This window comes from Schistocerca piceifrons, chromosome 3, assembly GCF_021461385.2.
Source record: "Schistocerca piceifrons isolate TAMUIC-IGC-003096 chromosome 3, iqSchPice1.1, whole genome shotgun sequence".
Lineage (NCBI taxonomy): Eukaryota > Metazoa > Arthropoda > Insecta > Orthoptera > Acrididae > Schistocerca > Schistocerca piceifrons.
Genome location: NC_060140.1, coordinates 389,394,494 through 389,420,897, shown reverse-complemented (window position 1 = coordinate 389,420,897; position 26,404 = coordinate 389,394,494). Strand labels below are relative to the sequence as shown.

At 39.9% G+C, this 26,404-nt stretch overlaps 1 protein-coding gene across 2 annotated transcripts in view; it reads right to left on the bottom strand.

Moving 5' to 3' along the window:
• The window catches only part of LOC124789400 (solute carrier family 22 member 7-like), a 90,225-nt gene that overhangs the window by 43,872 nt on the left and 19,949 nt on the right, over positions 1–26,404 (bottom strand). For both annotated transcript variants that reach the window (XM_047256739.1, XM_047256740.1), the window contains exons 2-4: positions 25,316–25,560; positions 17,431–17,655; positions 1,262–1,419 (exon numbers count right to left, since the gene is read on the bottom strand). In XM_047256739.1, the coding sequence (XP_047112695.1) occupies positions 1,262–1,419; positions 17,431–17,655; positions 25,316–25,560 (628 nt within the window). The remainder of the gene's footprint in view (positions 1–1,261; positions 1,420–17,430; positions 17,656–25,315; positions 25,561–26,404) is intronic.

Sequence of the window (26,404 nt, the reverse complement as noted above, 5' to 3'; positions counted from 1 at the left end):
AATTTCGTGCAATGGTTTACTACATTTAATGCTGCACATCAAAACAAAATTAAGTCATTTATGGGGGGAAGGTATCAGGCAAGAAGACGTGTAAAAATCAAATTTTTTGCCCAAATAGTTTTTGTGAAATCGAATGATAAGTGTGTCAAAGCAGTGGGAACACCATGTGTCTGCACAGGCGAGAAGTGCAGTGATGGCAAAATCGCGCACAGCGCGGAATGCGGGGAGCACATGTCTGCAGCAGCGAAAAAGTTAATGAAGAGGCAAAGCACTAGAAATTTCATTCAAACGAATAAAATTCGTGAAGAAAGGCACTCCAATATTGTTTTTAAATAAAGAAAATATAAAACACCACACAAGGTTTGAACTCATAACCTTTCAATTGGCAGCCCAACACCTTAACCGTTCCCCTACCTCACCTCATTGAAAATTGTAATTCTGTAAGGAGCCTAATATCTCACGCAACTACTTATAAACACTGTTGGTATGACTATGAATTACTCACGCTTCATAGAAGTACAATAGGAAATAAACAATTACCGCTGTTCTTTATTGCGAAAAAGCAGTTCGTGAGATTGAAACAAACATCTTTCCTTGCTATCGCCTGAATTAGGAGTCTTATTGCTTGTTTGGTTTAATTAATTAATAGAATATGAAGCAATTGGTATAAAGAATGCTTTTTCCATTCTGTAAAAGAAAGTCTGCTATCAAGACATTGCTTTTGTTCTATTACTTTATTTATGACTGAACGTTTCTAAAACTGAAGACACTCGTCCATGCTCTGCACTGCTGTCGAGATCTGGCAACGTCGTTCTCTTTTCATTGGCTGACTGTGTTTTGTGACGTCAGGTGCGCAGAACGAACCTAAACTCGGCCGCCAAGATATATGACGCGCACTTTAGTGTATAAATGAAATATGTGGAGCAGACGAAGTCGTCGGTACAATGGTGACACAGGGGGCGTGTTGAGAATGGGACTGACAAAAGGGTAGATGACAGGCATTAATTCTGAATTTTAGACGTTTTTGCAGATCAGTTAAAAAAAATTAAAGTGCAAGGGATGAAAATAAAGTATATCAAAAAGTTTGCAAACATTTAATGGATAGTCCATGAAAAAAGGAAAGTAAAACGTGAGCAGCGAAAGAAGGAATGCATTAGAGGTGTAATATAGTCCTTCAGCGATGCGTAACATAATAAAGAGGGATATGACGCGTGAAACAGATTTTTCTCTGATTAGAGATCACACTGGCTACTGTACTCACCTATAGCAGTTGTTGATTCAATGCACGGCATGCCAGGTGCTTCAGATAAGGCCGAAAGGGCGACGTAAAGTGGGTACACACCCGCTGAAACCGTTAGCAGCGATCTGGATATTGCTATCACGGATATGCTCAACAGAAATTGTTTTTTTCTGCCAAATCTGGAAACAATGACATTTTCACTCTACATGAAAAAATTTATTAATTTTATCACTCAGTGTAGATGGTCATTACAAATTATATAAAATGTAATTCTTATAAAAATAACATATAGTTTCACCTTCTGCTGCAGAACTAACTATGAAGTTCCGTCGTTCTCAGATAAATGTTGCTGTCTTCAAAAATATTTATATATGTTTCAGGTTAGGTGATTTTTGTTATTATACTTGATGCTAAAATCTTTTATTCGGCTCAGTTTCTATGAGAAATGTGAAACCTTCTCCGTGACCTGATTAACGTGCTGCAACTCATAGCAACGTTAGAGATCTCTCTTAAAACTTTACTTTGATCCGTACTTGTGAAGGAACTTATCTCATTCCAGATTTACACTAATTTATCAAACATTTGAGGTCTTTCGATCAATGCATATTGCGAGTGCAGAATTATCAGCTTGTTACTTCCCCATGGTCGTCTTCGTTGGTCCAGCGCACACTGTAGGTAACAACAACTGACTATTCGGTTTTGCCATCTAGTAATTAGAGTCCTAATTTGATCTGGCCAAGTAGTCACCAGGCGAGTTCCATGACATCATACGCAAATCAAGTTGACAAATTCCAACTAACTTTCTGTCTTTCTATTCGAAGATATCATGTCAAATCAGTTTGTGGTAGTAGTTGATTTGTACATTGCTGGAAAAAATGCAACATGCTCAAGGGAAAGGTCATTTTATTGATTGGCTAAGAGTACAAGTGATACAAGGGTTTGCTGAAGCAAACTCAGTAAATGACTGCCAAAGTTAAATCACAATTTATAAATTATTTGAGCTATTATCGAAACATCAGTATTTTTTCCTAATGGTCAACTGGCCTGTGTATAGTTGTCGGTATGGTTAGGTATTGTAGTGCCCCTTCATTATTTATATAATGTAATAAATATACTTCTTGCATCTTAAATCTTTTTAGAGTAAAACCTGTAGAAGTGCGAAATCATTTTATTTACTGCGCTATATTTTGAAAATCTTTTTAGGCAGACACGTATAATAGACATAGTACACTACTTTTCACTATAAAACGAGGATATGTGAGTAATTAAAACTAAATTAATACAACAAGCGGAAAAACAATGGGTAAACAGCAAATAAAGTTAAAAAAACAAAACGAAAACCTACTGACGTGGTTCCAACATAAATGAGCGGTTATTCATAGCCACTCTCCCTAATCCCATCACTGTCAGCATCTATATAACCGTAATCATTTCCTTTTGCGGTATCCCTTGAAGAATGTCCTTGCTGGCAAACACTCGGGTGGCTGTACCATTGTGCATTTTCAGTCTTCCTCGTTCCCTTCTCTGGCCACGTCCTCTTCTTTTTCAAATCTTTCTTCTTACACCCATGGTAACTGCTGTCTGGGAATAGCATATAATGTTGTTGTAGAACTCAAAGTGAAGTGGAGAGATGTGGTTCTTCATCTCCCCAAGAATTTTCCAGTCCTCAAATTTTATTTCAAACTTATCTTGACGCATAGGCTCAAGAAGAGGTATCGATGGCAGACCAGTCCTGGGCCTCGTAAAGTCCGCTTCTATGAATAATGAATGCTTTCACTGCACTGTTAGAGGACTATCTTTGCTGATTCATATCCACCTGGTTTACTTTCCTTTGTATTTTGTTTCCTTCTGCGTCTTTAGCAACCTTATCCTCTTCTATGGCATCCATAGCTTTAATTAAAGGAAAGTTTCTGTCTTCGTTTCCACTACCGAACGTGTTCTACTGAGCTTCTTCACCACTTGCTTTCTGTCTTGGGGAAGTAACACATGTCTGAAGTGTTTCCTTGCCTTTTCAGAGAGGCCAAAATCTTTATCACATTCCGTATATGCATGTCCAAATTCAGAGACCTTACGATCTATAATGTGCGTGTGCTCATTTTGCCTCGACATGTACAAGCGGTATTTCAAATTACGGCCTATTTAAACATGAATTAAATATTACTATAAGAACTCTTGAAAGCACACAAATTTCACTATCGTTGTACTCTCAAAAAGTTAAATACCCGAACCTTCATTAAGGATCAGGAATTCTCCTCCCGCTCGCCATTTCATCTGGACTAGTTGCATTCTAAATGCAGCCCAGGCACTGGCTTGGAGCTTAAATTTGATCGTCACAGAATATGGCATTATACGGGAAATCGATTGAAGTGATTTTGCTCAGAAGGGATCCACGTTTTAGCTTGCTTGCCAAATGTTTATTTAGATCATTTGTTTTGTGAAACCCCACTTGTACCGCTTGCACTTCCAACCCCTCAAATAATGTGACAAGTAGTTCTTCATTCTAGAAATATATAGTATACGCTAACAAAATCATCAGTTTTGTCAGCCAAAGACTTCTGGCATAGGTAGTCGCCCTCATTTTGACAACAGCCTTCTGAAAGAGGACGGAGGAGTGGACAGAGATTCAGGGCACCTTCTTGACCTTGGGGTGGGAAACTGCACCTAGAGGTGGAAGAATCAGCAATGGTCAACGGCTTGACGATGCAGAAGGCAATAGAAACCACTGCACTGAAGGTGCATAATGTGTATCCACAGAATATGTGGCCTATAATTTAGAAAGTGTCATCATGACCTCACCAGTCTCAAAGATTCCTGACCAGTACCACGTTCAGATCTCCGGGAGAGGAATGCAAAGGGGAAAGTGACCATTAAAAAAGACTGAATAACCAAAGGAAGGATAACGTTCTAGGAGGCAGGGCGTGGAACGTCCGAAGTTTGAACGTCGTGGGGAAGCTAGAAAATCTGAAGAGAGAAATGCAAAGACTAAAACTAGATATAGTGGGTTCAGTAAAATGTAATGGAAAGAAGACAGGGAATTCTCGTTAGATGAGTATAGGGTAACATCGACAGCAGCAGAAAATGGTATAATAGGAATAGGATTCGCTATGAATAGGAAGGTGTGGCAGAAAGTGTCTTACTGTGAACAGTTCAGTGATAGTGTTGTTCTTATCATAATCGACAGCAAACCAACATCGACAACGATGGTTCAGATATACATGACGATGTAGCAAGCAGAAATGAAGAGATAGAGAAAATATGCGAGGATATTGAACGGCTAATTCAGTACGTAAAGGGAGAAGAAAGTCTAGTACTCATGGGGGACTGGAAATACAGTTCTTGGGGAAGGAGTAGAAGAAAGGGTTACGAGAGAATATGGGCTTGGTACTAGGAATGAGAGATGAAAGGCTAACTGAGTTCTGTCACAAATTTCATCCAGTAACAGCGAATACTCTGTTCAAGAATCACAAGAGGAGCCGTATACTTGGAAAAGGACGGGAAATAGGGGAAGATAAGATTTCAATTACATTACATCATGGCCAGTCAGAGAGTTCGAAATCAGATACTGGATTATAAGGAATATCCAGGAGCATATATAGACTCAAATCACGATGTACTAGTGATGAAGAGTAGGCTGAAGTTTAAGAGATTGGTCAGGAAGAATGAATACGCAAAGAACTGGGATACGGAAGTACTAAGGAATGAGGAGATATGCTTGAAGTTCTCTAAGGCTGTAGATACTGAGATAAGGAATAGCTCAGTAGGCAGTTCAGCTGAAGAGGAATGGGTATCTCTAAGAACAGAAATCACAGAAGTTGTAAAGAAAAACATAGGTACAAAGAATGTAACTGCGAAGGAACCATGCATGACACAAGAAATACTTCAGTTGATAGATGAAAAATGGAAATACAAAAACGTTCAGGGAAATGCTAGAATACAGAAATACAAGTCATTGAGGATTGAAATAAAGAGGAAGTGCAGGCAAGATAAGGCGAAATGGCTGCATGAAAAATGTGAAGAAATCGAAAAGGAACAGGACAGAAAAGGCAAAAAAGTCTTCAATGAAATTAAAAGCAAGGATGGTAATATTATGAGTGCAAAAGGAATCGTACTGTTAAATGCATAGGAGACAGCGGGTGGGTGAAAAAACTGCGTTGAAGGCCTATATGAGGAGGAAGACTTGTCTGATGTGATAGAAGAAGAAACAGCAGTCGATATAAAAGTGAATATTAGAATTAGAATTTAGAAAAGTTTTGGAAAGCTTAAGGTCAAATAAGGCAGAAGGGATACATAATCTTCCAACGGAATTTCTAACATCATTGGAGGTAGGGGCAACGAAACGACTATTCACATTGGTGTGTAGACTGTGTAAGTCTGGCAATATACCATTTGAATTTCGGAAAAATATCATCCACGCCATCCCTATGACTGCAAAGGCTAACAAGTGTGGTAATTATCCCACAATCAGCTTAACAGCTAATGCATTCTAGTTGCTTACAAGAATAATATACAGAAGAATGAAAAAGAAAATCGAGGCTGAGTTAGATGGTGATCAGTTTCACTTTAGGAAAGGAAAAGGCACCAGCGAGGCGTTCTGATGTTTCCATTGATAATGGAAGCAAATCTAAAGAAAAATCAAGACAAGTTCATGGGATTAGTAGACCGTGAAAACCATTCTACAGTGTCAAAGGAGGGAGGATGTTCGAAATTCTGAGGAAAATGAGGGTAAGATATAGGGAGAGACAGTTAATATACAAGGTATACAAAGAGCGAAGAGGGAATAATAAGAGTGGAAGACCAAGAACGAAATGCTCGGATTAGAAATTGTGTGAGATAGGGACATAGCATATTGCCCCTACTGTTCAGACTATACGTCGAAGAAGGAATGATGAAAATAAAAGACAGGTTCAAGAGTGGAATTAAAATTCTAAGCAACTGTATGAAAACTAGAACAGAAGAGAATCGAAGCGTCTGGGATGTGGTGCTACAGACGTGTGCTGAAAATTAGGCGGACTGATAATGTTAGAAATGGGGAGGTTCTGGGAAGAGTCGAAGAGGAAAGAAATCCATGGAAAACTCTAACAAGAAGAGGTGACAGGATGATATGAGATTTGTTAAGACATCAAGGAATAACGTACATGGTGCTAAGGGCGCTGTAGAGCTGAAAGCTGACAGTCATAGGAATACTTCCCACAAACAGCTGAGAGCGTAGGCTGCAAGTGCCACCATGAGATGAAGAGTTTGGCACAGCCCAGGAATTCGTGGCGGGCTGCATCAAGTTTGTCAGTATACTGACGACTCAAAAAAAATTTTAAAAATTAAAATAAACTCAAACTCAACGACACACACAGTTAGTAGCAAAGTGTGCCCCAACAGTCGCAACAGTATATAGTATATCCTCCTCTGCCGATAAATTTGGCCTGCCTTCCTGCATGCAGTTACAAAGATGCCAAATATCATCCTGCGACAGATCGCCCGAGTGTCTGGCCCCCTTTGTAGCATGGTTCTTTCAGGCCCTGAAGAGAGATTAAATTCCTGCTTCACCGGATATAACAGCCTGTCCAATGCACCAGGCACTGCTTACGTATCCTGCAGAAACTAGGCTCAGTAGTGTAGAGTATGGCCAGAGGCTTTTATTTTTGTTTCAACTGTTCAGTGCCGGTCAGACAGCCAGTGAAGGTGGATGCTTCGGTTGTTGCAGCAGCATAGGCAAGTACAGCGTTCATTTGTGAATTATTTTTACGACCTCCAAACTGAGTTGACCTTTTTCTTGACATACCTCTGTGGTTACTAGATTAATCCTGAAATTTCTTGTGTGTTTGTGTACTTACCAGGCACAGTCTAACGTTTTAATAATTGTGTAATGTAGAGTTCCACCATCTTTAATATGGATAGTAACTGTGACTGCTGCGTTGGTGAGCTTTTGCTCCAGACAATGCTGGCTTCAGTGAAATAGTTTGACGCTGTGAGTGACCAGATGTGGAGAGCCGAGGACGTCCGGCACGCCCCACGTGTCCCTCAAATCAGTTCATTACTGCTTATGCCCGGTTTATCGCCCACACTGAGGATGAGTGGGACGCCACCCTAAGGTGATGCAGGCAATGAAGGACTTTATGAGGAGTCTATCAAAAGACCTGATTCCTCCGATGAATACGTTTAAGGAGCTATCTGTGACTGATAAAGAACCTGAGTCAGATGCAGGTACTTGACCTGTTTTAGAAGAAGCCTCTCTGCTGCATGTTGCAGGTAGTTACAGTGTGTAGGATTATTGCTAGTTGAGAGCTCCAACGTTAATCTTGTAATGGAGGCCCTCAGGGATACGCCTACCAAGGAGGGGAAGAAATCCAGTGTGCGCTCTGTGTGCATACACGGGAGGAGTCATACAAGACGTGGAACATGAAGAGCACAGGGAGCAACAAACGGCAGGTGCCGGCTCATATTGGTACAACTGCAAGTCAAACACAGGACAGGGATTGACCTAGGAACCACAGGTCTTAGTCGTAGCTGTGATTGGAAGGAATCAGATTCCAGGCGCTAATAGAAAGCGCTGTAGTAAGAGAATTATATTCGCATTTGGGAATATTGCTATACTTCGGCTACACTATGCACTGGTGACAATGAAAATCATTGCATGGACCAGGACTCAAACCCAGATCTTCCACCTTACACGATCAGTTGCCTTGAACACCTCGGTCACCAGAGCATGCTCTCTGGACTGACTCAAACTTCCATATGTCACCGCTACCGTCTACAACTTACACTCGCACAGATACTGTGAATCCTGTGCACATAAAGACGTATGATCAAAATCGAAGAACAGTTATTAGCGTTGACGTATGGAAGTTTGGATCTGTTCTGGGACCGTGCTAGGGTGGTCGAGACAGTCAAGGTGACTGCTCGCACAAAGTCGAAGATCAGGATTCGATTCCCAGTCTATGCAAGTATTTCTATTATCACCAATGAATAGTGCAATCGAAGTTTAGCAACATTCGCAAATGTGAATATGATTCTCGTATTTCATACGGCTGTCTATCACTGCAGTGCCTGTCCCTTCGGACATTTGCAAAGAACGTTAGAACAACACAGGCACTGCATAATGGTGTAGAAATCACAAAAGCACAAATCGTTATAGATACAGCCAAAATTTTACATAACAGCGTAACGGTGATCAAAAAGGATTGGTTAAATACAGCTGGTGGTGGCCTCTTTCTTGGTGTTACAAGTAATGTATATTGTAGCGAAAGTAGATAGTTCGTGTAAGTTAGTATGGTTACTATAAATTAATATTTGGTTGCTCTTACATACATTTCATCTCTGGCGATAAAGTTGCCATACAGTTCAAAGACGACTTGAATCTTGTTTTAGATGCGTACCCCATTCGCACAATTATACTTGGTGCTGATCTCAATCTGCCCTAGATATGTTAGCGAAAATACATGTTTAATATCAGTTATAGGCATAGAACCTCATCCAAAATCGTACCAAATGCTTTCCTCGAAAATAATTTTTAAGAGTTAGTTCAGGAGCACTATCACTTAGAAGATTTGGAAGACAACCTGAGCAGACCTGTTAGATTGTAGCAGATGATGCTGGCATTTAGCGACTAGTAAAGTCATCAGATGATCAAAACCCAATTTTACAAAGTGATTTAGACAAGACACCCCTATGGTACGAACAGTGGCAGTTGACCATAAATAATGAAATGTGTGGGATCATCCGCATGAGTACTAAATGAAATCTGCTACATTTCGGTCACAAAATGCGTCATACAAATCTAAAGGCTGGCAATTCAACTGTACACCTAAGAATTCGAATTACGAACCAATTACATCGAAATGCACATTTAGATAATGTTGTGGGGAAAGCAAGCAAATGACTTCGTTGTATTGACAGAACTCTTACAAGATGCAACAGATCTACCAAAGAGACTCTCTACAATACACTTGCCTGTCCTCCACTCGAGTACTGCTGTGCTGTATGGGATCCTTGCTAGACAGGATTGACAGAGGACGTCTAAAAGTTGAAAGAAGGGCAGCTCGTTTTGTATTAACGTGACATACGGGAGAGAGTGCCACGAACATGCTACGTGAATTGGAGTGTCAATCATTAAAACAAAGGCCTTTTTCCTTGCATCAAGATCTCATCGCGAAATTTCGACTTCCAAAGTTGTCCTCCAAATGCGAAAACATTTTGTTGACACCCACCTACGGGACTGTAATAAAATAAGAGAAATAAGAGCTCACACAAATAAGCTTTCGTTTTTTTGGCGCTATGTTATTTAGGAGTGTAAGGGTATTGAAATAGTGTGAAAGTGGTTCAATCAATCCCCGTCAGCCACTTAACTGTGAATTGCGGAATAATCACGCAGATGTATATGTAGAATGCGAGCAAAATGTACAGTATAAATGATGCCCACTCCTCCCACCAAATGGATAGTGTAATTTTTCCTCCTATCTATGTAATTATGTAGTTCTCAATTCGTTCGAGCAATCAGTCATTCATAATAGGAAACCCAATCATAACTCAGTCACTCAAAATGATTCAGAATTGTACTTGTTAGAATGGAATCAGGCGATGATTCTTCTTCTGTGCAGGCTCGTGCGTCTGCTAAGCTGTACGAATAAAATACCTCGTAATTTTGGGAGCGTTGTACAATCAGTCGGGAAACCACAGATCAAGCGGATATTTGGCTTTGATGAAGTTTAACCTTCCGAAGAAGTAATGGAGCTCTTGGATCGTTAGATGCAGGTTCGTATCCAGTCTTTCGGAAGTTCCCTTCTGATTAACAACTACGCAGTATATCGATGAATATCATTAATTCTCAAATGTCAAATAATGTAGAATGGTAGGCTCTACACATCTATTGTATGAAGGAGCAATATATATATATATATATATATATATATATATATATATATATATATATATATATATCCCTTTTAATCGTACAATTCCGTATCAGTTATCTTTTGTCATAAATCGCAATATTCAGATTACAATTCTTCACTCAAAGCTCAGGATAATCGGCACGAAGACAATCTCGGAAGCTTTTATTTTTTTTAACAACCGCCAGAGAGAGTACTACAAAGAATAATTATGCGCTCCTGGCATAGCTATTGTATGAAATTACTTTGCGCATGGATTCTGCGAGTATGAAGATAGAAAATCAGTAAACGTAATTCAAGGGTAGAATTGTATCAGAAAAATTCATCGAATATAAAGAGATATTACAATAGGCGACTTATTATCGAAAATTTGTCAAAGGCTTTGCAGAAATTGCGTAACCATTGACTAGATTACTAGAAACAGGAGTTACATTTCAGTGGACATCAGAACGTCAAGCATCGTTCCGAAATTTGGAGGAGATACTGACTTCAGATCCTGTACTAATTATTCCTGGTTTTACTTAATAATTTATATCATTATATTATTATTAAGAAATGAAAACTTTGAGCTTCGCCGATAAGAGACAGCAAAGGACCTGGAAGAGCAGCTGAACGGAATCGACAGTGTCTTGAAATGAGGAAATAAGATGAACATCAACAAAAGCAAAACGAGGATAATGGAATGTAGTCGAATTAAATCGTGTGATTCTGAGGCATCAAGGGATCACCAATTTAGTTTTGGAGGGCAGCACGGAGGGTAAATATCGTAGAGGGAGACCAAGAGGTGAATACACTAAACAGACTCAGAAGGATGTAGGTTGCAGTAGGTACTGGGAGATGAAGCTTGCAGAGGATAGAGTAGCATGGAGAGCGGCATCAAACCAGTCCTTGGACTGAAGACCACAACAACAACATTATTAAATGATGCAAGCGATACAGCTTTGGGCATCATTTTCAGTCAGACCGTAGACGTACAAAAATATTCTGTAGCTTGTGTGCCCCATCACTTGAATAAAGCTGAGCGCAATTATCCTACTACAGAAAAGCGGATGTTAGCTTTGATGATCATATTCCATATTTACATTGCTACCAATATGGCCGTAAGTGTGAAGTCATTATAGTTCAACAAGATTGGCCCTAAAATATTTGTGAGTTCCAGTATGAAGTACTTCACAAACCTGGTATCAAACACACGAATGTGGATACGCTCAGTTTGCTGTCTTGCAAGCATCGGTATTGAGTTAAGTAGATTTTAAAAGGACACAAGCAGTGGATAGAGAATGCCAAGCGTACAGTAAACCACCATAGTTTCTTTAGCAAGAAGAGGTACTGTGCAAGTCGGCTAATGCAGACCACTCGTCATCATTCCTGAAACACTATGAACTGAGGTTTACGACCAGCACATGACGATACTATCAGGATATGGAGACAGGGGAGCTGCTGAAGACGAGACGCAGAAAGATTTTGGTGGAGAACACAATGTGATGTTGTGGAGCAATATGTAAGATATTGCATTCCATGTCCTCAACGAACAGATTTGAGTCAGCTAAAGGTGCAGCTTCATAGATTAGCAGACTCGAAAAAACATTTTCAAAATGTATGACTTGACATATTGGGTCTGTTTCAGCATGTAATAAGTATGTACTAACGATCATCGACCATTTTTCAAGATACTTTGTAATGATAGCAATACCGGATCAAAAAGTGAGTATTGCACTTCAAGCCATGGTTGACAAATGGATAATTAAGTTTTTTGTACTAGAAACTATAGTAACAAGTCAAGGAACTAGTTTTATATCTAATCTGACGAAACAGTTATGTTGCTTACTGAAAATAACGAAATCGTATTTTAGTCCGTTCCATCCAGAAGCTGATGATAGTATGGGACGAGTCCACAGTACCATTGTGAAAATGTTAATCCCCTACGTGATAGTCACCTTTTGGACAGGGATGTCTATTTAATATGCCTGTTGAGTGTGTACAACTAAAAAATCCAGGGTATAGTCGATTCATTATTGCAAATAGCTGCACCTTTACAGCAGAAAAAGAAATTACCAGGAAGATCAAGAGTATCTCAGAGTGTACCTCATGAGCTTAGATCTAGGGATAAGTGATAAAGTAGCGGTGTATTCTGTTTAATTTCGTGTTGGATTACATCGATTGATATTATGTTTTTAGTTTTCTATAGTAGTTTTCAGTGAGATACACATTTTTCGTAAGTAGGGGATTCTGGGTAATTTCTTTCTCCTACGTGATGTCGAAGATAACGCCACAGTATATTATCATGGCTATAATGTTCTTTTATGTGAGTGAAGTGCCGGCCGCGGTGGCCGTGCGGTTCTGGACGCTACAGTCCGGACCCGCGGGACTGCTACGGTCCGGGGTTCGAATCCTGCCTCGGGCATGGATATGTGTGATGTCCTTAGGTTAGCTAGATTTAAGTAGTTCTAAGTTCTAGGGGACTGATGACCTAAGATGTTAAGTCCCATAGTGCTCAGAGCCATTTTTTGTGAGTGAAGCAGAGGTAATTGAAATCCAGCCGTTGGAAAATGGAATCTGGGAGGAAAATCGGAGTTTGCAGAGTATGTTCACAAATATATCTATGGAAACAGTAAAAGGGGAAATGCTAACACATGTACAGAACGGATACCAGGAACTGAATTTCTCCTATCAAAAACTTTGTGCTCAGTTACAGCTCATCACAGAGATTATTCCAGAAACTATTACAAAAGAAAAGACGTCGGTCAGATGCTGGTAGGAAATTATTAAAAACAATATTGGGGACAGAAGATAACAATGACGTCACAGATTTAAATAGTACAATAGGGATAATACAAGAAATGGCAAGGAACACAGAAACCGCTTTTAGTTGGCATATTACACAAACATGGAACAGGGAGTGTCAAGCAGAATGATAAGTATGCACAAAATAACAAGAGTTGCAACAGCATACACGAGAAACGACCGCAAGATTGAATAGACCTAAGAGAGATATTGAATCAGTTATGGACGTTAGACGAGAAGCCGGATTGCTATGCGAACTAGCGAGTAGCTTAGGGGGTGCAAGGATGTAAATTGAAAGGGTACAAGAAGCAAAACTCTACGTCGCACATAGACAGATAAGTACAACATAGTTAAAACGACAGTAGTTTCTTTGGGATTGCAGCAAAAGGAAAAAGAATTTCTAACGGGGATGCAACACGTTTTACCATTAGTTAAAAGTAAAACAACGTTCTTCTTCCATGTTTCTACAGTTCATGTTTATTCAGATCGAGAAAGGCTGTAAATTAACATACAGTTTTCAGTTTCAAGTTAAAATTATGGTTACCATTGTTTCACAATCCATATGTATGTCAAATGGAAAATTATCGATAAGTGGATACAAGTGCAGAGTAATGAAGTGTAACTTGTCAGAACAAAGAGATACACATGTTGTTATGTTAATAGGAGCTCTTACAGTTGTGTCAAGAAGTTAGTCACTATTTCTCCCGTTCAGGTGGTTCAAACTGAAATTCAGTTGTCCCTATGAATTACGGAAGCTCCAGCGTGTAACAAAGTAGTATCAATGCCGCAACCATATTTTCTGAGGATTGGCAGTCATAGGTTATATTCGATGTTTTCGCCAGAGACAGTAATAGTAAATTACTACAGTAATAAGGATGAAAAAATTAGAGGTAAAACAAAGTAGTCTATTAGTATGTGGAACCAAGAGTAATGTGTCCGGGAAAAAAGTTTCATCTGCTTGCTAAGATTACAGATACTACGATAAATACGAGAACTCGACCAATGTTGAATTGGCCGGAGAAACCTTCTAGTGTGTTACCTATGCAAAACGTAACCTTTACGAATAAAGCTTTAGATCGCACTCTACCACGGGCAATAAATTAATTAGTCATTGCACAAAGAGGTCAAATTTCTGTCGGTCAAATGGCTGTACAGAGATAGCAAGAGAAGCGTAAACAAAATATCGTTACAGTCTGTGTATCAACCACTAATGTTATAGAGATATTAGCTTTTCTCCATGCGGTCTCAGAAAGAGAATAAATCGTGCAAAGGGGACAACCGTCCATGAAATTTCTTCGGTATGGTTTCGTACCTGCAAGTAAAAGATTTTAGAGTAAATTGTAAATAGAAGCAAGCTAGAAAAATAGTGTTGAGCTAGGATAAACGAGCTAAAGGTTGAGAGTAGATGCAAATATGCAAGATAATTAACCAAACAGAGAGAAAAGGATAAAATTCGGAACGAATTTTGTTAAAATGCAGGGGCATGTTACTCGACAAACTAGTAAGGAAGTGGAAGAGTAAAATTTACTAAGTTAGGATAGTCAAGTGGAAATATCAAAAGCTACTAGCCAGGAAGCGTAAAAATTTCAGTATCGCTACTTGTCCAAGAAGACAGTAACCTTGACACCCAAGTGTGCGGCTGTGAGCCAGTTCAGCAGAAAATAGTTGGAAGAGCACAGGCTGACCTGTCTTCCTTACACTCGAGGCATTACATAAGGGGAAGTATGCAGGACACAACAACACCTAGCAGCAGTTTGACTAAGCAGTGAAGACGTGGTAACAAATTCGCTAAGCAACTGAAAACTGCTGACAGTTCCAGAAGAGCAGAAACGAAGTGTCCATTATGAATGACGTCATAGAGCAGAGCCTCTCCTCAGCAGCATAAACACTCCACACCTACTAGCTTCGAACACTCGATCAGTATGATGAATGGGATTCATTTTGTTCGCACTTGATTCTCTGATTATAGTATGGTAGCTTCTTTTATGTGAGATTGTTCTAGTGTTGCTCTTATACTTGCTGCCTCACGATAAGGTCAGTGATCCGAAAATAACATGATGATCCAGGGACTAAAAGACGTTCAACCACTAGCACAAATCTACAACTTAAAAGCTTATGCAGGAGTCTAGAAAATACTAGCAAAAATACAAAATTTTAAAAGTTTCAGCAATAACATCTCGTCATCAGCCAAAACAGATCCCCACAAAAATTAACACTGGCCCTCTTGTCAGAATACAAAAGGCATTGCCGCAAAATAGGCAGTACCAAAATGAGTAGACCACAGGCATTACAAAAGAGTCAGTACATAGAGAAAAATGTGGAATACGTGTAGAAGGGCCTATTCGAAGAGGGTGGGTGAGACCTAACATCGTTCGGGTGACAGGAAGATGGGGCGTTACGTAGAAGTTGGTAACACAGCCTAAGTTCGTTTTCCCTCACCTCAAGCTGTTTTTCCTCCAGCCAATGCATAACCGGTGAACTGGAAGTTTGTTCTTCTGTCACTCCCACAGAACTCCTTGGTGGCTACAACAACTCTTTCCCATGACCCTTAGTGACTATCAGAAAAAACCTCTGTTCCAGTTTGCTGCAGCAAAGAGAGAGTATCCTAAAGCCTCTATACCATTTTTCCCGTGGGTGTATGTGTTGAAAGAAGAGCACCAAGCGAATTGTAGTTGATTAACATCTCCAATGGTCTTACCTCATCTTCTCCACCAGCTTCAGAATCACGAATAATTCAGCGTAGTACACTGTAGACGCATCTGGTAAACTATCCAGGCAGCATGAACACGAGAAACTGCTGGACAGTCAAGGGAATCTATCTTTTTCAAGTCCTTGATATTCACTGATTTAAAACTGAGGCTTTCAACTTAAATACTACCAAAAAATCCTAAAAATCGTTTACGGAGAGATTCACATTAAAATTAGTTCTCTTTAAATCTATTCTGGGGCTTGTGAGAAGAAAAGGTGATGGTTTACACCACATATGAGGTAGAACATTACTATCCTCGACATACATTTCTAATTTATGGCTCATTGCAGGGATCCAATTCATTCGATTTTTCTCTAGTAGTACATCTTTAAGTTAATAATTCCGCTTCACAAAGAGAAATTTTCTTTATTAGTTGCTATAATAAGTACACATATCACTGACTTCAACGTGGTAAATTTTGCTACGTGACGTTGAAGTGATGAGTTTCGAAACCCGTACGCTATCTCCATTATGTAATAGTACGAAGCTCCTTGACTGAAGGCGAGAATGTTATTAGAGCTCTGGAGTTGTATTCATCAATAGGGGATTGACATCGCCGACCCGCTACTGCGACTAGCCTGTGTCGTTGATACCTTAAATTAGTTTAATCCACTTCATCAGAGTATTGTTGACGTATATTCGGGAGGGGTATTGAAGATCCCATTCGACATGCTTGTGAAAATTGATCACCACTTTGTCAGTAATGAACTAGCAGTTGTTACAAAAGAGAAGCCTTGGTTTACCCAGCAAGAATCCAATCCACTCACTTTTTTTCGCAGCACCGTTTTTAGTCTCCTTTTGCTAAGGAAGAAAAAATTATTTCAGTGGGTGGTCGGTGTAAAGGCAGGAGCAGATAAATAAATCCAGTGGAATAAAAACCGCAAATAGCTGTATGTAAGATACTTTATGGGACCACAATTGGTTTTGTAGCTTATAAAAACTTCTTGAGGTGGATACGTGATTAAAAAGAGGGTAATGTGCGTCTATGTACGTTACCTCAATCCCAAATGACGGGAATGTCAAATAAATATACGTTACGCCATATTAGAGCCAATTGTGACGATGGATAGAAGACCCACTACCGGTTGTCCAAATGATAGTAACACGCCAAGTAAGCGTACTGTCTAATTTTAAATAGACTGAATGGTGCCATCAACATCCCCCGAAAATCGAGCTGGATTTGAGGATTAATAAATGTTAAGTTATCAACTTTCAAAAACACAAAATCGATTGTATCCAGATATCAGTCTTATTTAAATGGAATACTTTTGTTACAGCAATAAATTGGAAACAGTTCCAATAGACAAGTGTTAACGATGGTTTTCGAGCATTATTCCTTCATTATAAGGCAAATTCAGGAACTGCTGGAAATCACCTCCAGAGTACTCCCTATTTCTGAGCCCTGTGCTAAAACCACTTCCCTGGTACCTGGCTGAAATATATGGACTAGTAGTGTGCCTCTTCATAAGGTTACCAAGTATAGTGCTGTCTCCGTGGTGCAAACTAACACCGTTCCATTGATTCCAAGCAAAAAAATTTTGGAAGGCACCTCTGGGTATCAGACTAATCTCAGAACTGACAACATCCTCCCAAATATTCCCAGTTTGAAATGCCATTTCCCCAATGATAGCGGCAGACTTCATTGCAAATGAATTGCACTTGTCTAAGGATCCACTCCGTCTGCTTGGATTCGGAATAAAACATGCTAAATAATAATGAAGTTACTCAGAAAGTGCAAAGAAAAATAAGAAATTCGGAATTAGTCGGTTACTAACCTGTCACCACAGTAGAACAGCAAAACTCCAAACGGTATCGACGCAAATCGGCTGATAGAATAGAGCTTGTTGGGGTACATCCTCTTGTCGCACACCCAGTTCGCCTGTGAAGCGGCAGTGGAGCTAAACCAGGTGTCGTCGTATTCCCATTCGTGGGTACAAGACATTGTCACATTTTCATTTCCAGGCGTCTTCATAAGGCACTTGCTGTATCCTCTTTCGTCTCTAAAAACACAAATAATTTTAATCAACAGGCAAAAAATTCTTTGTGCGTCACTTCACCACGTGTGGTTTGTGTACAAAGATATCAACCATTACGTAAAGGGTTACACTTGAGTCACTGTGCATATTTTCGACTTCCATTGACTTAACTAATTATGTGGAATACTATGTAGTAGACGTATAAAATTTTTCCACTGTCATTTGCTTTTGAATTCTGACAAAACACGGAAAATACAGAAGAAACATAGAAAAATAGGGAAAATAAATATAGTTTCGGCCACCTACTGTTACCTGTACGTTGACGTATTTCAACGCCTTTCATATTTTGTTCGTAAATGAGATGTGTGGATGAAGCTTGGTGCACAATGTATTGCGTAATTTGTTGGTGACTAGATGTCAGCTTCACTTTATCCAAAAATCGCTCCTGCCAAATCAGTTGTTAATGTTCGATTTTAATTGTCTCAGGCTTTTCGAAAATTATACAGATCCTTTATTTGTTATTTTTACATTTTCACTGTTTCGCACCCTAGAAGAGCGCCTTCGTACCGATGGAAAAGAGAACAATTAAACCCCCATTCTGTAGTAGTTTGGCAGTAAATCAGAAAAGAAGAAAAACCAACATCAAAAATCAATTCAACATCATTGTGCTTCTTCCAACAATCTTAAAATTAAAAATACACAAACGAATGCAGAACTCTTCTGATATTAATTGGACTAGTATGAATAAAACTGTTCACAACCAAACAGGCCCAAAGTTCCTATTTATCATATTCCTTTTTTTTTTTTTTACCGAAACCTCTGGTACCCATGTTTTCAAACTTAAGCGATATGCACAAGTTGTTTATTGTTGTTATGTAAGGAAATAGTTCTCAAGACAATCCTTTATAAATTTTCATAAACTATCATTGCTGGAGTTTTAAATAAACCAGGCCCATTTTATACACTGTTTCTCCATAATACATTGACAATACTAAGGCAGACAAATCATGGAACAAACTAACTGACACACTGCAGCTGCTAAATATGAGTATGGGTACGCATTTTCGAGATAAAACCAAGATTGTTCATAATTATCTCTCACTCATTATGGCCATCGAATTTCGCTTAGTAATAAATAAAACTATATCATTAAAACATTTATCTCTAAACCATATAACACGTTTCTGAGGTCTTCCTGCACCGCTAGTCATTGTGGATAACTTTTTATTTAAAATTATCCATAGTGTAACCAACAAGAAACCAAAACACCACGTCGAAATTATGCACGTACCATACCGCACTTTCTTTTAACTTTACAAAGACTTAATATTATTGTAGTTCACTATTTGAGTATGTATTTGTGAATGACTTTTTCTTTTGATACATTGAAAATCCAGGAGGAAAACGTTCAGAACATTTTAATTATGAAAAATAAAGCGCAATGTTTCAATAGGAAACTCCAAAATTGCTTCTGGCTTGTTTGTCTCACTTAGGGTTTGTTAGACTTCATTAAGTCTATTAGTATCTCAATTTCTAATTATCGTACAAGTCTACTTTTATAGATAGAGAACTGCACTACATTATGAGCAATATAGAATGTAAACATTAAACATATGTCTCCATAGGAAGACGCTGTGTTTGTCCTTTTGTGGTATAGGCTGTTTTAATACGTTCCTTCCTTGCAACTATTTCTGACCTTGTTACGGAGAATCTCGTATTTTACACCGAGTAAAACACCATTTGCACATTGCGTACGTTATTTTGTCACCAACATACAAAAACACCTCTTAGTAGGATGTCTACGGGCAGAGTGTGTTTAATTACATAAAAAATATGCATCCAAGCAGAATGACAGTTGTACTGTTAATGTACAGCCAATACAACAAAAGACCCTTCGTCACTTACTCTTCAACATTTTAATATACTCTGATGATCCAAGACATTACCATTAACTGCATAATAGCGTGTTATTTCACCTGTGGAAAAAATGGCTGTGAGGACTATGGGACTTAACATCTGAGGTCATCAGTCCCCTAGAACTTGGAACTACTTAAACCTAACTAACCTAAGGACATCACACACATCCATGCCCGAGGCAGGATTCAAACCTGCGATCGTAGCAGTCACACGGTTCCGGACTGAAGCGCTAGAACCGCTCGGCCACCGCGGCCGGTCCACCTGTCGAACGTGATACTGCAGCTATTCTGCGTGCCGTGGATCCTTAGTATGTTGCAAAGGTGTACGATACCATATGTCTACGTATAAGTCAACGCAGTTCACGTTAATTGCTGGCCGGTGGTTTATGGGTCCGGAGATGGTGTCGCATGGCGTCCCAGATAGGTTCCTTCGGGTTCAGACCAGGCGCATTTGGCAGCAAATACATCATGATCCTCAAACCACTGCAGCTCGATTCGGGCCTTTTGACATGAGAGAAACCGTGGCAGTCTGGATAGACATCAAGCAAGATAGGATGTATGTGGTTCGCAATAAAATTTAGGTAAATCCATACTTATGGAAAGCGGCAGCCAAATGACTTTTCAAGGTGGTGTGTAGAATCTACGAGTTTCGCGACATTCCATCAGACTTACGAAAAACATCATTCACACAATTCAGAAGACAGCAAGACCTGATACGTGCGAGAACTATCGCACAATCAGCTTAACATCTCAAGCATCCTAGCTGCTAATGAGAATATACGTACAGAAGAACGGAAAAGAAAATCAAGCATCTGTTGGACGTCCATCAGTTTGGAATGATCTGACGTAGAGGCACCAGAGAGGCCGTCCTGCCGTTGCGCTCGATGATGGAGCGAGACCGAAAAAATTAAAGTTAAGAAACATTCATAGGATTTGTTGACACAGAAGAAGTTCGAGATTGTAAAATGGAGCAAGATGTTACAGATACTAAGAAAAATAGAAGTAAGCTATTGGAAAAGGCAGGTAACATAGAGTACGTACCCAGAGAAATAATATGACTAGAAGCTAAAGAACAGAGTAATCGGATAAGAAAGGGTGTAAGACAGGCATGTAATCTTTGCCCCCTACTGTTCAAACTGAGAAAGAAATTTTTAAAAAAGGTTCAAGAATGAGATCAAAATCCAGGGTGGAGGGATATCAGTTATATGTTCATTGATGACGTTGCTATCCTTAGCGAATATGAACAACATTTACGGGATATGTTGAATAGCACGAGCAGTTTAATGGATTGAGAGTAAACTGAAGAAAGACAAAAGTAATGAAAAGCAGCAGAAATGAAGATAGCGAGAAACTGAACATCAAGATTGTTTATCACGAACTGGACTAAGTCAAGGAATTCTACCACCTTGGAAATAACCCACGACGGACAAAGGAATGAGGACACAAAAAGCAGTGTACCCGGAAAAAGGGGTGGTTCAACGCGGAACACTTGAGTGTTGACTGGTGAGAAGCCCTATGTTTAGTAATGTCGATCAACGGTGTGCTCTGAAACACAGCTGCCGTAGCCTTACAGTCTTTCAAAATCTCACAGTTTGTTGCCACATTCAGTGATGAGGCGTTGACGCCCAACACCTTGCGACTACCTGAAATTTCACAGTTCTTCAACCACTGTCCACAGATGCTAATGAATGTATCACGTGAACGGTCGGTTAGCTTCGCCGTTTCCGAATCTGTCCTCTGTCAGAGTTGCTTCTGTCAGTGGATTTCCCTATTTGCGGCCTGCATCGACTCTATAACAGTTCCCCAAACAGAACCTTCACAGAACAATGTGCTCGTCTGATTTCAGATTCCGCTGTATACGATTAGGAAAGTGAGTTTTACGTAGTCCGTATACGTGTGTCAGTCGATAAAGTGTCGTACGAGACGTAAATTTCTTTTTTATGAAGCGAATTTCAGTGTTCTTGTTCTAATGAATAAGTGAGAATGTCGTGTAAAAAGGTCGTTTTGTATAAAATATTATTGATCTTCTCTGGATGATTTGGTTGATGGATGACTGCCCAAAATGTTCCTTAGTCTGAAAGTTGAGAGTATAGTTTGGAGGGGGTCGCCCGTTATTCCGCCAAAAAGATTGTTTTGAAGATTCAGGCCCCATGTGTTTGTCGGCTGCCATCGGCCACGCTTCTCAAACACACAAGGTGGTGGAAGTGAGCTGGTGCACCAAACTGTCAATTTTATGTTGCCTAATAGTCTGCCACAGAGAGCTACCATTAATTAGGCCATAACTCTCGTCGATCATACTCGTTATGCGCGATCCACTAGTCAGTCTCTTGCTTTGGGTAAATCCAAGTAATTTGACTGTGTCACATTAACTCAATTTCGTGTCACCTGTAACCAGTAGGTGGTTGGGAAGCTTGAGCTTGGTTTTAGGATCGATTTTCGCCTTCCAGACAGTGCACCAGTGGCTGATTTTGCCCAGATGTCTCATCCCTAGAGACAGTGTCCTCGACTTGCAGGGCAATTTCCTCTCCCACATACGTACATTTCTTACGACGCCATGCACCCGAAACACTACGTGGTGATGCTCAAACTCGCGGCTGTCTATGATCATAATCTTTTGGATCCTCATTGTATGTGGCAATCAATTTTCATAGCAACCTCGTCGACTGCGAAAGGAAAATCGAAAGCAGAACTACAACTCTAGAAAATATAAGCCACCTAAGATGAAAGTTTAGCAGTTCTAAATGAAATTATCACAAAGCAATCAATTGCATTGCCGTCTGCTTCATTCATCTGTAGACTACAGTAAGCAGATTTCACATTTGAGAGTAGGTACGCAGTTATCTCTCTCAGAGGGAACGAAATTTGATGGGACAGGCAATTTATAGAATTATTCTAGACCTCTTTTTTGAATCATTGATATTCTGACTGGTCTGATAAGGCCCGCCACGAATTCCTCTCCTGTGCCATCCTCTTCATCTCAGAGTAGCACTTGCAATCTAGGTCCGGAATTGTTTCTGGCTATACTCCAAGCACTGTCTTCCTCTACTATTTTTATCCTCTTTAACTCCCTCTAGTAACACGGAAGGCTTTCCCTCGAGCCTTAACAGATGTCCTATCATCCTGCCCCTTCTCCTTATCTGTGTTTTCCAGATATTCCTTTCCTCTCCGATTCTGCGCAGAACCTCCTCATTCCTTACCTTATCCGTCCACCTAATTTTCAACATTCGTCTGTAGCACCACATCTCAAATTCTTCGATTCTCTTCTGTTCCGGTTTTTCCACTGTCCTTGTTTCACTACCATACACTGCTGTACTCCAGACGTATATTATCAGAAATTTCTTCCTCAAATAAACGACTGTGTTTGATAATACAAGACTTCTTTCATCAGGTATGCCCTTTTTGCTAGTTCTTGTTGCTTTTTATGTCGACAAATCCTATGAACGTGTCTCCATTTTTCTTCAGTCTCGCTTCCATTTGAACCGCAACGTCAGGAATATCTTGCCCCGTTTTACACTGTCCCTTATCATTTAGCTACCATATAGCAGATCAGCAACTGGAAATTCCATAAATTATCTGGGAGTACGCATTAGGAGTGATTTAATGGAATGATCATATAAAGTTGATTGTCGGTAAAGCAGATGCCAGACTGAGATTCATTGGAAGAATCCTGAGGAAATGCAATCCGAAAACAAAGGAAGTAGGTTACAGTACGCTTGTTCGCCCACTGCTTGAATACTGCTCAGCAGTGTGGGATCCGTACCAGATAGGGTTGATAGAAGAGATAGAGAAGATCCAACGGAGAGCAGCGCGCTTCGTTACAGGATCATTTAGTAATCTTGAAAGCGTTACGGAGATGATAGATAAACTCCAGTGGAAGACTCTGGCAGGAGAGACGCTCAGTAGCTCGGTACGGGCTTTTGTTGAAGTTTCGAGAACATACCTTCACCGAGGGGTCAAACAGTATATTGCTCCCTCCTGCGTATATCTCGTGAAGAGACCATGAGGATAAAATCAGAGAGATTAGAGCCCACACAGAGGCATACCGACAATCCTTCTTTCCACGAACAATACGAGACTGGAATAGAAGGGAGAACCGATAGAGGTACTCAATGTACCCTCCGCCACACACCGTCAGGTGGCTTGCGGAGTATGGATGTAGATGTAGATGTCGAACACGTTTTTCCCGGTCGACAAATACTATGAACGTGTCTCCATTTTTCTTCAGTCTCGCTTCCATTATGAAGCGCAACGTCAGAACTGCCTCTCTGTTTCCTTTACCGTTTTTAAAGACCTCAATTAGTAGGAAAGTTAAACAGTACAGGCGAAAGACTACATCCTGTCTTAAACGATTTTTAATAGGTGCGCTTAGTTCTTGATCCTTCACTCTTACTTTTACCTCTTGTTTCTTGTACACATTGTATGTTTCCCCGTCTTTCCCTATGTATTACCCCTATTTTTGTCAGAATTTCGAATATCTTGCCCCGTTTTACACTGTGCCCTATCATTTAGCTACCATATAGCAGGTCAGCAACTGGAAGCAATTAATTCCGTAAAGTTGAGTCCTCAGCAGGTAGGAGGTATATTTAGATCAGAGTTGGCCATTTGCTTCAGGGTCCGTCCTTGTGTTGTTCACGGATTGTGAGACTATTTGCACCACAGGTTCAGCTTCAAGTTAGTGACGACTGGGAGTCACAATACTCTTCTGGGTAAACCATCGTTGCGCGATTTTGCGTTCGTATCCTTATTTCTGGCCTGAAGAGCTGTCTTACTTGTATCTGGGTATTACTAACAACTTCATGCGCTTCAGTGTATCATATAAACGAATGCTACAAAAAATTTCACAAGATTTTAAATACTGTATAGTTGTGTTTAAACTTCCTATGTAACTTTTTGATATTAATATGATCGTCTTCTTTCTTTTTCACGCGGTTGATTGTTAGGTAAAAATTATGTTTGCCCTTTTTTACTATCTTCCAGAAGCGTCTTCAGGCCATAGTACAGTGCCAATTACAGATCTTGTTTTTTTTGTCCAATGTCCTTAATTAGTTTTCTTCGTGCATTGTTTATGGCATTTTTTTATTCTACTAATATCACAATGAAGGGTCTATACATGTGTAGGTGTTTAACCCATCGCCGGCTGGAGTGGCCTTGCGGTTCTAGGCGCTACAGTCTGGAACCGAGCGACCGCTACGGTCGCAGGTTCGAATCCTGCCTCGGGCATGGATGTGTGTGATGTCCTTAGGTTAGTTAGGTTTGATTAGTTCTAAGTTCTAGGCGACTGATGACTTCAGAAGTTAAGTCGCATAGTGCTCAGAGCCATTTGAATCATTTTGTTTAACCCATCGGTCCCTTGCCTCTTTGATAGTCCTCTTCTCTGAGTTACTGAAGACTTCTCCTTTGCTTTGTTGAAGACTTCTCCTTTGCTCATCCTCGCTGCACATGATATCTTTTGTACCGTACTTCAACGCCACGCCTCAGAAACCTGATGTCTTTTCCGCCCTGACTTCCTTACTATCCACCTCTCCGAGCCACATATGGCTACACCCCATACTTTTCCGCTACTGTTTCCTTGTCGTTAAACGAATATTTTTTATTTATTATTATATATTTCCAAATTCCTCTGATGGATATTTAAAGACATTCTGTGTTGAAATATCAACTGAAGGTGTGTCTAGAACGTCACAAAAGTCGTCGTAATTAATAAACAGTTTTGACTGACCTGTTGCGGTTTTCTTCAGTTGAAGTTTCCAAATTGAAGTGAGACTTACCGTGGTATAGTCAGACTCTTCCACATTTCCACGGTCATATTTGCGGCTTCTCTTCCAGGGACGTGACACCAGTGTGGCGGAACTGTGAGGGCAATCAGTGTTGCAAAAGTGGACATCGCAGAGAGAGTCAGCGCCAAAAAATTGAAGATGATGTTCATACGTATTTGAAACCTTCCATTACTTCCGATTTTATCTATTATGTCCTCGAACTTGGTCTTTTCGTTGAAGTATTGTCCAGTGGGAACCTGTAAATTTAGTAAAGACGACATTATACTACGAGAATATTTTTACACAATGAAATCGAAGATTTTCGTGACGACATCGTTCTATAAAACACTTGTTTTTTATTTAACACGTTTTATATTTTCAATTGGTTACGTCTGCAGTCATGGGGACAAACGTACAACGAAATAACCCTTTCGGAAAAATGAAGTTAATGAATCCTTAACTTTACTGACATACGAGTAAAAATGAATAATAAATATTTTATAACAGTAGTTTCCAAAGAATGAAGTTCTTCTGGCATATTAGACGGGATGTATTTTGTACAGGATAATTATAACAACGTCCTACATTGCTCTTAGGAAAGAACATGTGTTTTCCAGTTGCCAAAGTGGCAGATAATGTTTCAAGTTATACCTACTTACCACAGGCTGAAAATATCGCTACAGTTGTAAGTTCTTTTATTTAGAACACGACCGGTTTCGGTCTCTTATACGCCCATCTTCAGGTGTCGAAACTTGGTGCTGTTAACTCGAGCGCCGCGATGGACGAGTACAAAAAGCGGTGTGGTACCAGCGAGGGCAGAGCATGGGACTCCGGGGTCACTGAAAAGATGTTATCTATCTCTTCTGCCCTATTTGATCTTAAGTCTTCCAGAGTTCTGTTAAACTGTCACGCCACTATTGGATCCGCTATGTATTTTATATAGACTCCAATTTCTTCTTTTCTCACGCGGTTATACTGCTACTTCTCTCGTATGTACTCTTTATATCATCTGTCTGTTCTCTCCTCTGTGTTTATCAATGAAATTCTCAATATACTCTTGACGTTGACACCTTTCCACCTTTTAGTTTCACTGAAGACTGT